At 39.4% G+C, this 17,036-nt stretch overlaps 2 protein-coding genes across 2 annotated transcripts; both read left to right on the forward strand.

Annotated features, from left to right (window-relative positions):
* Window positions 1-434: 434 nt before the first annotated feature.
* LOC101354752 (olfactory receptor 1L1-like) lies at window positions 435-1,385 on the forward strand. Its single transcript, XM_012555402.2, is given in 1 exon segment — window positions 435-1,385. A coding segment is annotated over 1 exon segment (933 nt). The 5' UTR covers window positions 435-452.
* Window positions 1,386-9,018: 7,633 nt separating this feature from the next.
* Window positions 9,019-9,996, forward strand: LOC101355004 (olfactory receptor 1L3). Its single transcript, XM_012555330.2, is given in 1 exon segment — window positions 9,019-9,996. A coding segment is annotated over 1 exon segment (978 nt).
* Window positions 9,997-17,036: the final 7,040 nt, after the last annotated feature.

Consider the following 17,036-nt stretch of genomic DNA (forward strand, 5'->3'; position numbering starts at 1 on the left):
ATCATTCAAAGGCTGGTAAACAATTATCTAGGCAAGGTAATCCATCACAATTTCTACACAGAAGGAGACTTTTCTCCATGCCCTATTCTATGCCTGAGCCATAGTACCCTGAATTGTCAGTCAGAATATGATAATCAGACAGAAAGCAAGGAGGTGAAAAGGGAGGACTCTATCTCCATAGCTAGCTTACTCGCTGTCTCATTTTACCACCTCCATTCTATGATCTATTTTCCCAAGATCTCTAGGGAACTCAGATAAAAAGGAGATAGAAAAGTACATTTCACCCTTAATTCTCCACATTACTGAAGGACAGCAGTAGTACAGACAAATATTATATTTATAATACCTCAGTGGGAGAATAAGGTTGGAGGATGTTTGGAGAACGCATGTGTCAAATGATAGCAAAGTCTACAAATTTACAGTCTTGTTTATCTTTAGGCAAAATCAAAACCATGGGATGGAAGAACTTAACAAGACCCTCTGAATTCATTCTCCTGGGGATATCCTCTAGGCCTGAGGATCAGAAGCCTCTCTTTGTCTTCTTTCTAAGTATAGACCTCGTCACTGTGATGGGAAACCTGGTCATTATCTTGACCATCTATTCAGATACTCGCCTACAGACCCCCATGTATTTCTTCTTGAGCATTCTGTCCTTTGTTGATGTTTGCTACACAACAGTCATTATTCCAAAGATGCTGATAAACTTCTTATCAGAAACAAAGACCATTCCTTATGGTGAGTGCCTGACCCAGATGTATTTCTTCCTGTCTTTTGCTAATGTAGATAGTTACATCCTAGGGGCCATGGCCACTGACTGCTATGTGGCCATAAGCAACCCTTTTCATTACATCACCATCATGAGCCATAAACGCTGTATCCTGCTGCTGGTCATCTCCTTCTGCATCCCATTCCTCCACTCACTACCGCATGTCTACCTGATTAATCAGCTCTACTTCTGTGCTTCCAATATTATCCATCACTTCCTCTGTGATGTCAACCCATTGCTGAAGTTGTCTTGTTCATCTACATTTGCCAGAGAAATAGTGATAAAGACAGAAGGACTACCTGTCATAATGACCCCCTTTTCATACATCATCATCTTTTATCTGAGAATCCTCACCATTGTTCTGAAGATCCCTTCAGCTGCTGGGAAGCACAAAGCCTTCTCCACCTGTAGCTCTCATCTCACAGTGGGGACCCTGTTTTATGGAAGCATTAGCTATGTCTATTTCCAGCCCTTGTTCAACTATACTGTCAAGGACTGAATAGCAACACTCATCTATACAATATTGACACCGATGTTGAACCCATTTATCTACAGTCTGAGAAACAAAGACATGAAGCAGGGCTTGGCAAAGCTGATGGACAGGGTGAAGTCGCAATAAGAGGATTTGAGATCTTAAGAGAATCCTACAAATCGTAATCCCTGAGTGTAAGTTTTTAATGTGTTCATGATTAGACTCTGAAGGATAGTACATTCAATAATGGTGTTTCATCCCTAATGGAGAAATGCTTATTGAATGTCATGAAACTAATGTTACCTGGCTGGGAAAAGTTCTACCTGAATCCTAATGTCTGTGTCCAGTCTAAACCTCAATCAACCACATGTCTACTTTATGGGAAATCACATCCCTATCACTTAATCCTAACTCTCTGGAATACCTCCTGTTTCCTGAGTTTGTTCACTATAACATCCTGAGTATCCCTGTTCATGCATCTGGGTTTATTGTTATGCAGAGTTAGTCAGGAGCCTTAGTGGTGCAGTGGTTAAGTGCTTGGCTGCTAATTGAAAGGTAGGTGGTTTGAACCCACCAGCCCCTCCACAGGAGAAAGATGTGGCAGTATGCTCCAGTAAAGATTACAGCTTTGGAACCCCTATGGGGCAGTTCTACTCTGTCCTATAGGATCACTATGAGTCAGAATCGACTTGACAGCAATGGGTAGAGTTATTTAAAGCAGTTGAAAGTCTTTGACCTGGTGTATGTTTGTGTGCGTGTGTGTGCGTATGCTTGTGTGTGTGTAACTTCATTACATTTAGCTAGAGGCCTTCTCAATAGCAAGATCTGTCTTTTTCTCCAATTATACAAGTAAGAAACATGACTCCTTCTTCTGCATCTCCTCAAAGATTAGGGCCCTGGCTTCTGTAGTTATTAGATTCTCAACAAATGAAATCAGTCCACTATATGACTGTTGGTGGTGAATCAGTTCCAGTCCAGTCCCTCATGAACGCAGTATCTGAATATTTTTCTCCCTGCTTTCCACTAGCACAGCTGACTGCAACACTGAACATTAAGTGTCTCCTTACTAATACCATTTTACCTGAATTCAACTGCACCACTTCCCCAGGGAGAGGACTGTTAGGCCCCAGTAACCCAGGTAGTAAACGCCTCCAACCGTTGAGGATCCTTCTTCCTTAAAAGACCTGAGCCGGCCTACTAACCAGAAAGATCAAACTCGGTCGGGAAAAATGCTTTTGTTCCCTGGTGAGTTCTGAAAAATATTTGAGTAACCATAGACTCATAAATTTCTTTGGCAACTCAAACATTTGTCAATTCATTTACGTATTCAACAAGTTTCTATTTCTTGTCCATCTTGTTCCGGTCTCCTAAACTTAAAAACAAACATGATGTGCTTAATGGCAAGTCAACAATCTGGTGACCAAAAATCTGCAGGAAACTAAGGAAACAAAATAAAATAGACTATACATTTTTGGGGAGGCATTTTGTATTACTTGGGTTGTTTTAAGTTGCAAGATACAGAGAAACACACACACCTTTAAGTAACAGTGTCAAATATAAAACAAATCCAGCTTAAGTAAAGAGAGACTTTATTCAAAAGGGTTATTGCAAGAGGAGGGAAAGGGACTATTGCAATAAGGAGAACACCACAACCATAGGACCTGCAAGCATCTCAAAAGTCAAGCAGAAAAAAAAAAGTCAAGCAGAAAACAGCTTTTCTTTTATAGGGAGAAGTGAACTGAGTGTGGTAAAGTAAGGTGGAGTGTGGGAAGTGGGATGAGTTGATGATAGTGGTGGGATCAGATAGTTGATCATGGAATGTTTTTCCCCAAAATTAGTGGATGCTGAGGAGGGATTGTATACTGGCACAGGCTGAGGATGGGTCGAAGTTCATTCATTTCCCAGGACACAGAATAGTGGGTGAATTTCTTTAACTGTTACAGTCTTGCAGGAGCACAAGGCTCAGGTAAAATTCAACACTGTCAAAAGGATTTATTGTATGTATTCACAAGGGAAAAAAAGAAGGCATAAATCTCAGCTGTATAGCAAGATCTCACAAAGGAATAAGAACCAAAGTATGGTCAGGCTCCATGCAGCTGGAACATGGTTCAGGCACTGGAAGGTTATTCAGGAGAAAATGCAAGATTCCATCTTGCTGCCCCTTCATCAGTCAGTTCACAGGAGGGGCTGTGGTCATGGAAAGCACCCAAAAGATAAGAGGCTTCTCTCAATTACTCTCTTGTGAGAATGTATAGGAGAGAGGAGTCAATCAGCTGGTGTGAACTGCAGACTATGTGGGGATAAAGCAGACATGAAAATTCCATGACTTGTCAAAGGATATTCATAAGAACAGGTTGATGAACGATCAGTTAGAAATTGTTCCCTCAATGAAACTCCTTCCCATGACACACACAAATATACTCTAAACATCTTTAGCAAACCATAATCCACTCAGGACCACCTTATATGAGTAATTGGGGAAGGGTTTAGTTGCACATCTAGGCCCGTGTGGAGAATAGCAGAAACTCCATGCCCAGAAGCAGAGGGTTTCAGAGAGGTGACAAAAAGATCACAAGCCTCTGGGATTTGTAGAATTCTTGGCAATGAATTTAAATTTCCATTGACCATGGAAATGAGGGATTCTGTCCAATATTACCTGGATTTTCAGCAGAGGAACCCTGCTGATACATTGACTATGTAATAACAGCCACCACACGTTGAGCGCTTAACTGTAAAAGGCACCAAGCTAGGCACTTTACACATGTCATACTAATCCTCCATTAACTTTTCAAAGGAACTACCAATTCATTATTTCCATAACTCTGATGTGATAAATGAGAGTCCAAAAAACTTCACGAAGGCCAAACAACACCATCAGATCTGGAAACTGAAATCTGTTCTGTTTGAAAATTATGGTTTGTGTTCTTAACCCCTGCCCTACCTTTCTAAGGGGGGCTTTAAATACAATTTTCCACAACTTATTAGTTCTTCCTTCAGAAATTTCTGAAAGAATTAATTCTAGATCAATGAGTTGCAGTCCCTATCTGACATTGTTGGAAACAGGAACTCAGAGGTAGAGACGCCCAGAAGGACATATGCCTCCTGAAAATTTGCAGAAATCTCTGTGATAACTTAAATTTCTGCAGGTTGTGAAATAGGGACATTGAGCCATATTTACTTAGACTTCAAGTAACAAGGAATCCCTCAGTGGCAGTTATGTAATTACAGCTACAATCTGATGAGCGATTATCATGTCAGGCACTATAAAATGTTTTAATTCCCACCCCCCCCACCAAAATACTAAGATATAATATTATAATCTGATATAACACTACAGTCACTCTCTCTTTACAGATAAGGTAGCCAGTTTTCAGAGGGTTTAAAGAATTTGCCCAAACTCTCATCAGCCCAACACAAACCCATGACCCTAAGGTTGTAAATATGACTGTGAGGACAATTTTCTCCAACATATTAATTTTTCCTTAAGTAATTACTAAAAGAATCCGTATTGCCTGGGGAAAGAGGGCTTATACAAATTACAGTCAGCAGGTTTTATTAGTTTCTTAGGGCTGCCAGAAGAAATCAGCACAAACTAGATGTTTGAAGAAACATTAAACATTTATTCTCTTACAGTTATAAAGGCTAGAAGTTTGAAATCAAGATGTTAGCAGGGCACTGTCTGAAGGCTCTAGGGAAGAACCTGTTCCATGTCTAACTTCTGATGTTGCTGGCAATCCTTGGCATTCCTTGGCTTGTAGATACGTCACTCCAATCTCTGCCTCTGTCATCACATGGCATTCCCGCTGTGCCCTGTGTGCCCGTGTCTTGAGTATCTTCTCCTCTTCTTATAAGTATACCAGCTATATTAAATTAGGGCTCACCCTAAGGGCCTCAGCTTAACTCGATTACATCTGCAAAGACCCTGTTTCCAAACAAGGTCATATCACAGGTACCAGGGTCAGCAATTCAACATATCTTTTGGGGGGACACAATCCAACTCATAGCAGTAGCTAAGAGATGCAATGTATCAGAGCACTGTTAAGGATAAAAGGAGAGGCAGTTTCTCATTTTTAAATTCCTAATTAAACACCAGGCACCATTTCAGGCACTTTATACTAGTCAATTTTTTTAACCTCAGAGGAAGAAAAGGCTATGAAGAAGGTCTGCGGGCAAAGGATGACAGTAAGGTGTCACAAACTGAAATAAGACAAAGGTAATGGCATTATCTTTTGTTAGAGGATAAATTTATAAGGCCACAGGTACTAAACTAGTAGCTACATTTCATCTTGGGAGGGATAGGCACAGAAAGGACAAACGATGCTCAGATGTCCTGGTGTAGTTGTCCCTTAGAGAAATGCAGACCCTAAAAAAGAGACCAAATCAAAATTCTTTAGGCTCAAGGGAGAAACTGGAGCCAGGTGTCCATGCTCCAGCCTGGTACTCTGTTTTCAATATTACCTGATACAGTTCCCAGGTAAACCCTCTGAGAGCTTGGGCAAACCAGGGACAGAGGATTATTGTTCATCTTAGACACCTACACGAGCCTAAGCACATGTTGCACTACACCTGGAGATTGAAGCACAGGGATATCAAGTCACTGGGGGAGAGAAAACACTTGTAATTTCTCTGGATCCTGGGAGACAATCCTGGACAAAGTTAATGGATGTTTGCTTTTTTTAACCTTCTCCCCCCTAAGCATCAGCGACTTAATGAAACAGTTGCAAAGGATGTTCCCATGAGGAAAGCAGGAACTGAGGATATCTACGGCTTATAAAGGATGGTAAGAAGCCAGAGAAGGGGGCACTCAGATTCAGGAAGCATTAAGAAAGTTTCTATGATAAGGTGTCTTTTCTGTATACTGTTTCTTGGCACAGTTTTGCCTTCTTTTTGACTGATCATTCTATGGAACATAAGTGAAGAGAATAGAATGAATGAATGAATGAAGAGACAAGACTTCAATGTCCTTTCCAGGTGAGAAATCAACTTTGAGAGTGCCTGGTGAGAAGATGGACAAATCTGATCTCAGAGAGATAATTAGTCACCAACTAAATAAGAGAGTTAACTTATGTGTACCTTAAATGTAGATTTTCCTCTGAATATCTATACCAGTTGAATTTTCTGCTAGCCTACTCTACTTCTGAGTTACATTTTCCTGACCTCAAGATATGAACTGTCTTTCAAAGAGCAGGGACACTAGTGGGAAATTTTTTCGTACAAGTTCACTCTCTCACTTGTGTTTTCTTTTCACCCATTTTCCCCCATAACTGTTTATACTCTAGTTCAGCAGACATTCAATTAAAAAATATATAATAATTTCAAGTAGTTATAAGTGCTACAAAAAATAAAGTAAAACAGGGCAAGGTGGTGGAGATGAATATGTATGAGAAGTAATTTTAGATAGAATTTTTGGAAATACCTCTCTTAAAGATACTTAAACAAAGACCTGAATAAGGTAATGAGGCAAATCTTAGGACGATATGAGGCAAGAGTATTTCAGGCAGTAGGAGCTGCAAGTGAAAATGTTCCAAAGCAAGAATATGCTTGGAATTTTGTGGAAAACAAACAGGTGTGGCTAGAACACAAGGAGATAGGGAAAGAGCGAAAGGAAATGAAACCAGAGAAGAATGGAAGGCCAACTCATGTAAGGCCTTGTAGGACATAGCAAAAAGTTTAGATTTTATGCTGAGATGGAAAGACTTTGGGGGTTTTGAACAGGGGACTAACATGATCTGAACTATGTTTTTAAAAAATCATTCTGCCTTCTCCATAGAAAATTGATTATAGGAAAACTGAAGCAGATACAGGAAAACCATTTAGGAATTTATTGCAATATTGTAGTTGACAGATGATGGTGTCTTGAGCTAGAGTATCTTGGGTAGTGGTGCACAGGAGGAGAAGCATTTAGAATTGGGATATATTTTAAACACAGAGCCAACAGGACATGCTGAGAGATTGTGTGAGGATATGAGGGAAAGAAAATAATAAAGAATGAATCTTAAGTTTTTGCATGAACCCTTGGGTGTGGTGGTGCCATTTATTAAGATAGGATGTACTAAGAGAAGAACAGATTTAGGAGGTAGGGAAATCATGAGGTTTTTTTTTTTTTTTTCTTTCTTTCTTTCTTTGAAATCATAAATGAGATGCCATTAGACATTCAAGTGTAGATGCTGAGCTGCAGCTGGATATATGAGTTTAGAGTTCAGGAGAGAATTTAGAACTGGAGATAGAAATTTTGGATTTTTTAGTATATAAATTATATTTAAAGTAAAAGGACTAGTTAAGATCACAAACAGAGGTAGAGAAAATAATAGGATAGATGACTGAGCCCTGGGACACTCCAACATTTAAAAAGAGGAAAAAAGAAGAATCTAACTTAAAGATTGAAAAGGAGAATCCAGTAAAGAAACAGGAAAACCATGAAAAGTGGTATCTGGAAAACTAAATTTTTAAAAAATGTTTCAAAAAGAAGGGAGTAAACAGCAGTGTCAAATGCTTACTCAAGGGTAAGTCTATGGCAACAAAAAGTCCTTTAGTGGATTGGTGAGGACAAAAGCCTGACTGGATTTGGTTAAGTAGAGAATGTGAGATGAGGACATGGAGGCAGAGAGTATAGAAAATTCAACTTTTGCTATAAAGTAGGGTAATGAAGAGGATATGACCAGTGGTAACAGGATGCTCACATGCAGTATGTCTCTTAGGAAAATGGAGACACAAGCAGAGGAAGCTGTACAGAGGCTAGGATATTATCTTGACCCAGGTTTTCTCTGACCTTCAGTGATACCTGGCAATCTCCCAGGAAATCTTTTACAGAGTTTTGGAAAACTGGGGACAGCGTTAATAACAGTCCAACTTAGTAAACACAGCCAGAAACATGCAAGCGTTAACCTGAACCTAGATGAGTGGGGACTGGGATGGAGACACATGATACCCTCCTCGTTCCTTGAGGAAAATCCTTCACACTTTAAATGGCTAGTTGTTTGTTTCCACGCATGTTATGAAGAGCTGATGATAGGTAGGCAGGGGCGTGTGAGTGTATTAGATCCTATAGTATGTGAACGCCCCAAATGAAACAGACAAACCACATGCCCTGAGATTTATGAAGAAGTCAAAGAAGTCTAGGACCAGGTGCCTTTTCTGCATGGTGTCTTAGGAGATTAGTATTAAGGAAATACCCTGTACTATTCTCTAATCATACATATGTCTCTCTGTGTGTGTGTGTGTATGTGTGTGTGTTTTCTATGGGGCAGGAAGTTTTCACCTATAGAAGTACAGGTATTACAATAAATGTTTGAAGATATCATAATTCAATTCAATATTCTTTAGACGACGTTCTTGCTTCCATTGTAAATGATGTGGAGAGAAATATCCCAGTTTAAGGCAATGATTATTCATTATCCACAAACTAGCTGAAATGTGGATCTAGAAGCGGGTTAGTCAATGATAATCTTTAATCAGATTCTGACTTGAACACTATTCAAGGTCTGCATCTGTGGTTCCTGTGATTATCAGTTACAGAGAAAGGAAAAGGAAATCTCTCTCTCTCTCCTCTCTCCCCACTCCTGTATCTGTTTTCTATATATTTCTATCTTAAAGATATAAAAAGAAGTGAAAACATATTTTCACCTCTGAATTTTCCATATTCAAGAAGAAAAACAAACATCTGAGTAAATTCTCTATGAATAACTTCTCAATGTGAGAATAAGATGGGAAGATGCATGTTCTAGATGACATAAAAACCATTAATCGACAATGTTATTTATCCACAGGTGCACACAAGTCCATGGGAACATTTAACCTAACAAGATTTTCTTAATTCATCCTCTTGGGACTCTCCTCTCGGCCTGAAGACCAGAAACCATTCTTTGCCCTCTTTTGTATAATATACCTAGTCACTTTAATGGGAAATTTGCTCATCATCTTGGCCATCCACTCTGATCCTAAGCTCCAAAATCCCATGTATTTCTTTCTAAGCATCTTGTCTTTTGCTGATATTTGCTACAGGACAGTCATAGTCCCCAAGATGCTGATGAACTTCTTATCAGAGACTAAGACTATTGCCTATGCTGAATGTCTGACACAGATGTATTTCTTCCTAGCCTTTGGAAACATGGACAGTTATCTACTGGCAGCTATGACCATTGACCGCTATGTAGCTATTTGTGATCCCTTCCACTATGTCACCTTTATGAGCCACAGACACTGTGTGTTGCTAGTGTCCTTTTCCATTGCTGTCTCCTGCCTCCACTCCCTCCTACATGTCCTCCTAGTGAATCGGCTCACCTTTTGTGCTTCAAAAGTTATCCGTCACTTTTTTTGTGATGTTTACCCAGTTCTGAAACTGTCTTGCTCTTCTACTTTCATCAATGAACTTGTGGCCATGACAGAAGGGCTGGCCTCTGTGATGGCTCCTTTTATCTGTATCATCATCTCTTATCTACAGATCCTCATTGCAGTTCTCAAGATCCCCTCAGCTGCTGGAAAACGCAAAACCTTCTCCACCTGCAGCTCTCATCTCACTGTGGTCACTCTGTTTTATGGAAGCATTAGCTATGTCTATTTCCAGCCCTTGTCCAGCTATACTGTTAAGGACCGGATAGCAACAATCATCTACACAGTATTGACATCGATGTTAAACCCATTTATCTACAGTGTAAGGAACAAAGACATGAAACAGGGCTTAGACAAACTGATAAACAGGATTAAGTCTCAAATAAGTAAGCTTTCTTCTACAGAATCTAACAGAATCCGTGGACCCTAATTACAAGGGGTGTTTGTGTGTGTGTGCATGTGTGTATGTGTGTGTGTAAAACTGCACCTGGTGCATGTCTTTTTTTTTTTTTAAGATGCTGTTTCATCAATTGTCACTGCACCCTGTAATTTTCCACCTCCCACCTTGTGGTCTCTGTCATCCCCTGGTTGAACAGTTCTACCCTGTCTTAATTCCCAGGCCCCCACCATAGAGTCACGCCATAATATGTCTCTATTTGAGAATATAACATTCCTTTTATTCCTTCCATATTTACTTGAAATTGCCTATATTTCATAAATCTTCTCTTTATAGATTCACCCATGTTGGTCACCTTAATTACCAGAGAATCTTTGTACACACCTGTACAGAAATCTACATATGTGTACATAGCCACTCTGTTCTATTTGAAGCTGTTAGAATTTCTTTGCAGGGTTATCTGTGCGTGTGTGTATCTGTGTGTGTCCTCCCCATCAGACTAGGAGCTCTCCAACTGCAGTGCCTTTGTTCCCCAATCATATCATAATATCAAACTATGGTCCCTTCTTTTGCTTCTTCCAGTAGCTGGATGTCCTAGGCTCTAGAGTAATTAGATTCATAACAAATAATGTCAAATAATCTAATTGACTATTAGCAAAACAGCTCAATGCCTCTATCCATATTTGGGTCTCTGCTATTCCTCCCCTTCATATGTTCAAGACACATTTGTCTCCTGATTCTTGCTGAGGCTCATTGCCTATGTGGTCTTCTCTCTAAAGGTGTCTATATTTCCACTGTCTCTTCTGTCCTTTTTTTTTTTTTTTTTTCAGAATATTGTAATGTTTATTCCAAATAATCAGAAATGCTTCCTATTATTACTGGAGACAATAAAAAAAAGATCAATGGATGGAAATTACTAGTAAGTGCCTGAAGCTCTTTATTTAACTGGGAAATGAAGTATATGACTTAGGAAAGTATTCAGATGAGTTAACCTACACTGTATTGTTAAGGAAAGCATCAGTTTAGTGGGATTCTCTCTCTCTCTCCTCATACTTTTATTTTAATAGATGAAAATGTCTAGGTCAAACAAATTACTCTCTAATAGTATTTTAGACAAGGGGCAGATGGATGATCTTAAAGTAAGTTTTAAATAATAAAAAAGGAGTCTCTTAAATCCCTTTGATTTTGCCATAATCATCCCCAACCTAGGGCAGGGAAGACTCAGAGTGTGATATACTTCTCAATTTCATTCTCTAGTTACATGTATGGCAAATCAGTTTTAAATCCCACGCCAACTCCAATCCATTGATAATGATTTCCTGCATTGCTGTACTGAGAAGTACGTGCCTGTCCCTGGGCTCTACAAAGATGAATGAATGTTAATTACAATGTTTTCTATGCGCACGGGAGCAAGGAGTACTAGTGTATATAACAAGCAAATTTTCACAGTCACCATACGTCTAAAGACTTGGGCATGCAAAAATAGAACTATTTTCCATAACTTCTTTTCTATGGCTTCATTTTAGAGTTTGAGTCTTCAGCCTGCCTACTTACAGCCCAAGTCTGAATTTTTCTCAATCCAGTGCAATAATTTCTCAGTCACTTCTGATTTATAATTTAGCCCAATTCATTTGTTTCTCAACACCCCAGGCTAACTATCCCTCCAAGTCCTGTTTCTAAACTTCCATGGCTAATGGAACTTCCCTCTGATGTCCCTAAATACAGAGCAATTCATTTTTAGTCTACTCTGTCTTTGGTCCTGTGTTGGAATTTGTGGCTGACATCTGCACTTGTTCTATCCATTAGTCACTATGAATGAAGCCTAGGGCTTGCTTTAGGCATTGGTGATTGGTTTCTCTCTCTGTGGGGTTTCAGGCGAGGCCATTTTGCTCAGAAAGGATTATGGGTATCTCCGGGACCTAAATCCATCCCCAGTGCACCCTTGCTAAGTTTTCAAGGAAAGAAGAATCATGACATGAGGTGAGGCTGGAGACTACCAGGCTGAGGATGCCCATGGGAATTGCCCTGCAGGGGACTGGCCAAAGGGCACCCTGCAGCAGGTCCTCCAGTGGGAAGTGTACTGTTATTCCAGAATTGCTGCTAAGGTCCAAAGGCTAGGATGAAGTTGCTAATCCTTACATTCTAAAAGATGTTCCAGCAGTTAAAATCCAGCCACCAGCCGTCAGAGCTTCAGGGGCGGCGTCAGTACAAGGGCCGCTACCACCAAGCACCGCTCCAGTCAATGTATGAAGGAGAACAAGAGGGGAGAAGGATATTGGCCCTTTAGGGAGAGGAGTGAGTACTTAGGCTCCCAAAACCAAGAAAGGAAGCTCATTATAATTCATTTGAGAGATTAGGAATTAATGCAAGATAGGGAGGAAAAACAAAAACCCATCGCTGTCGATCGATTGCGACTCACAGAGACCCTACAGGACCGACTAGAACTGCCCCATAGGGTTTCCAAACAGCAGCCAGTGGATTTGAACTGCCAACCTTTTGGTTAGCAGCTGTAGCTCTTAACTACTGTGCCACCAGGGCTCCGAGATAGGGGGACTGGCATTTAACTTCTCAGTTGGATGGCTTCTAGTCAGCAAACTTACTGATCTGAGAATGAACTACCTGAGCGGAGAAAAAGACCAAAAAAAAAAAAAAAAGGCCGAATAGCGAGGTGGAGGATGCCAGACGGAGTTGGGTCAGGGCCTCTAGGAAAGAAAGGTTTGACATATTACAGTCAGGGGGCGTTTACCTGTACAATCATTTTCTATTTCTAATTTCAACAATCTGAGATTGTTTTTAAATAAATTCTGACTCAATTGTAACAAAAAAAAAGATAAAAATGTAACTTTTGATTTATAGGAGTTATTAATTTTTATCTTATAAAATGTTAATCTATTGTATTCATTTTCTATTCATTTAGAAAAGCCTTCCCCTCTAAACACACATATAAAATAGTCTTGTGTATTATCTTCAGTTCTGTTCTTTAGGTTTGGAATATTTTGGGGATGATTAAAGGCAATAACTTCATTTTATCCAGATACATTCAATTGCTCTGATACCATTTAGTGTCACTAATTTGAAATGCTATCTTCAAAATATTATAAACCCCCATATATGTTTGTCTGTTTCTGGGTCTCTATTCTGTTTTATTGATATGTTGATCTATTCCTGCACTAGTACTTTAGCCTTTTAATTGCTATTGTTTAAGACTGTATTTCGGTTGCATAACATGATTGATGTAATCAATTTCACTGAATTGTATGAGTGAAAAATGTTGAATTGGAAATTGTTGCATTACCAACATTTTTACAATAATAGAAGAGTGTGTTTTAAAATCTTGTAGGAAAAGTCCTCCTCCATTATTATTTAAAAAAAAATTTTTTAGCCTTTCTTAAATTATTTTCAAGAAAAAAAATTTACATCAGTTTATTAATTCCATAAAACATTAAGATTTTAATTGGAGCTTACCTGAATTTATAGATACGTTTGAGGGACATGCTAATACTTGCCATATTCAATCTTCCCATACAAAAACATGTAGTATTCTTCTAAATACTTAGTTTTTTTGTATAGTTCTTTGGGAAGCTTTCACTTACCTCTGTAGGTCTTCCACAACATTTCACTCTTCCACTTAGGTTTGCTTGTACTATGTGCCCTTCCTCTTTCCAAACTTTCCCTCATAAAACAGATTTTGGGTCCCCTCACCATCCTGGTCTCCTTCTTCTGAACAAGCTCTGATTTATCAAAGTCCTCAATAATGTGTAGCTCCAAAAATGGAATATGACTCTCCATTTGGGGTCTAGCAGCACAAAACAATAGGACTATCCATTCCCTCATTTTAAATTCAGATTTGTTCACCCTTCCCTCACACTACTGATTCACGGAGCTCACCTAAAACTAAATTCTGGTTCAGGCTAAAATTTTAACAGAATTCTTCAGGATGTTTTCCCAGAAGAATAAATTTAGCCCCCTCTGTTAGCCCTTTCCCCACCCTCCTTGATCCCACCTATGCCCAAGGAAAGACGAAGATTTGCATTGGATTATTAGATTTCAGGATACTAAACAGGCCACAGTTTTGGGGAGTAGAGTCACTTGTATGTTAAAAGGTCATTTTTTTAGATGTGATTTTCACGTCTCAGCAGAATGAAAACAGAGACAGGGTTGTTTCAAAATGGGAGGGGTCCAGCCATAGCACTGTAGTTAAAACCACGGAATATGAAGGCCAAGTCCCAGGCCTACATCCTGGTTTCACCACAGTGATCTTGGGTGATTTGCTTGATATTTCTGAGCTTCAGATTTTTTTCTTAAATTTTTTTTTATTGTACTTTAGATGAAGGTTTATGGAACAAATAGTTTCTCATTAAACAGTCAGTACACATATTGTTTTATGACATTGGTCAACACTCTCGCTTCTTGACCTTGTAGGACTTTTTTTTTGGTGAAAATATACATAGCCAAAGTTACACTTTTTCAAAAGTTTTTACATGTACAATTCAGTGACATCGATTACATTCTTCCACTTGTGCTGCTATTCTCATTATCCTTTTCCAAATTATTCCATCACCATTATCTTCAACTCGCTGCCCCCTAGGCTTCCCATGAAACCTTTTGCATTCCTGTTGTCAGTTTGATCTCACATAGATAATTCTTTTTTTCTGTACCTTAGATGAAGGTTTACAGAACAAATAGTGTCTCATTAAACAGTTAGTACACATATTGACCTATGACAATGGTTAACAACCCCATGACATGTCAACACTGTCCCTTCTCAACCTTGGGCTCCCTATCACCAGCTTTCCTGTCTCCTCTTGTCTTCTAGTCCTTGTCCCTGTGCCTTATTAGTTCCGTTTTGTTTTATGTGGCTGTCCAATTCCCAGCTGAACAGTGAACATCAGGAGTGACCTCACTACTGAGCTAAAAGGGTGTCCGGAGGCCATACTGTCAGGGTTTCTCCAGTCTCTGTCAGGTCAGTAAATCTGGTCTTTTTTTGTGAGTTAAAATTTTGTTCTACATCCTTCTCTAGCTCTGTCCAGGACCCTCCATTGTGATCCCAGTCAGAGCAGTCAGTGGTGGTAGCCGGGCACCATCTGCCTGTACTGGACTCAGTCTGGTGAAGGCCATGGTAGCTGTGGTCCATTAATCCTTTGGACTAATCTTTTCCTTGTATCCTGTTATCTTCATTCTCCTTGCTACCAAAGGGGTGTGACCAGTGGAGTATCTTAGATGGCTGATCACAGGCTTTTAAGACCCCAGATACTACTCACCAAGGTAGAATGTAGAAGATTGTCTTTATAAACTGTGTTATGCCAATTGAGCTAGATGTTCCCTGATGCCATGGTCTCCACAGCCCTCCACCCAGCAATTCAGTCCCTCAGGGAGTTTGGATGTGTCTATGGGGCTTCCATGACCTTTCCTTGTATAAGATGTGCTGGCTTCCCCAATACTGTGTACTGTCTTACCCTTCCCCAAACTTACCACTTATCTATTGTCTGTTTAGTTTCTCCCCCACCCCTCCAAACCCTCATAACCAACAAAGATTGTTTCTTTTTGTGTGTAAACTTTTGCATGAGTTTTTACAGTAGAGGTCTCATACATTATTCGTCCTTTTGTGATTGACTTATTTCACTCAGCATAATGTCCTCCATTTGCATCCATGTTACGAGGTGCTTCACAGATTCATCATTGTTCTTTATCATTGCATAATACTCCATTGTGTGTATGTACCATAGTTTATCCATTCATCTGTTGATGGGCATCTAGGTTGTTTCCATCTTTTTGCTATTGTAAACAGTGCTGCAATGAATATGGGTGTGCACACATCTACTCGTGTGACTGCTCTTATTTCTCTAAGATACATTCCTAGCAGTAGGATTGCTGAATCGTATGTTATTTCTATTTCTAGCTTTCTAAGGAAGTGTCATATAATTTTCCAAAATAGTTGTATCATTTTGCATTCCCACCAGCAGTGCATAAGCGTCCGGATCTCCCTGCAGCCTCTCCAACATTTGTTATTTCCAGTGTTTTTGATTCGTGCCAGTAATACCGGGGTGAGATGGTATCTCATTGTGGTTTCAATTTGCATTTCTCTAATGGCTGGTGATCGCGAGCATTTCGTCATGTGTCTGTTGGCAGCTTGAATGTCTTCTTTGGTGAAGTGTCTGTTCATTTCCTTTGCCCAGTTATTAATTGGATTATTTGTCTTTTTGTTGTAGAGGTGTTGGATTTTCTTCTAGATTTTAGAGTTTAGACCTTTGTCTGACTTGTACTGTCCAAAAATTTTTTCCCAGTTTGTAGGCTCTCTTTTTACTTTTTGGTGAAGTCTTTTGATGAGCATAATTGTTTAATTTTTAGAAGATACCAGTAATCTAGCTTATCTTCTAGGGTTTGCGTGTTGTTGGTTATGGTTTGTATCCTGTTAATGCTGTGCATCAGGGCCTTTAGCATTGATCCTATTTTTTCTTCTTATGAACTTAATAGTTTTTGGCTTTATATTTAGGTCTTTGATCCATTTTGAATTAGTTTTTGTGTATGGTGTGAGGTATGGCTCCTGTTTCATTTTTTTGCAGACGGATATCCAGTTTTGCCAGCACCATTTGTTAAAAAGACTGTCTTTTCCCTTATTTGATGTACTTTGGGACCTTGTCAAAGATCAGGTGACTGTAGGTGGATGGATTTACGTCTGGGTTCTCAATTCTGTCCTTGGTCAATGTATCTGTTGTTGTACCAGTACCAGGCTGTTTTGACTACCGTAGCTGTAGAGTAGGTTCTGAGGTCAGGTAGTGCAAGTCCTCCTACTTTATTCTTCTTCAATAGAGCTTTAATTATCCAGGGCTTCTTCCTTTTCCATATAAAGTTAATGATTCGTTTTTCCATCTCTTTAAAGAATGCTGTTGTATTTGAAATGGGATTGCATTGTATTTGTAAATTGCTTTGGGGGAATTGTCATTTTCACAATGTTGAATCTACCTATCCATGAGCCTTGTATGTTTTTCCATTTATATAGATCCCTTTGGGTTTCTTGCAGTAGTGTTTTGTAGTTTTCTTTGTATAGGTCTTTTACATCCCTGGTCAGATTT

The sequence above is a fragment of the Trichechus manatus genome, unplaced genomic scaffold (assembly GCF_000243295.1).
Source record: "Trichechus manatus latirostris isolate Lorelei unplaced genomic scaffold, TriManLat1.0 scaffold00038, whole genome shotgun sequence".
Classification (NCBI taxonomy): Eukaryota; Metazoa; Chordata; class Mammalia; order Sirenia; family Trichechidae; genus Trichechus; species Trichechus manatus.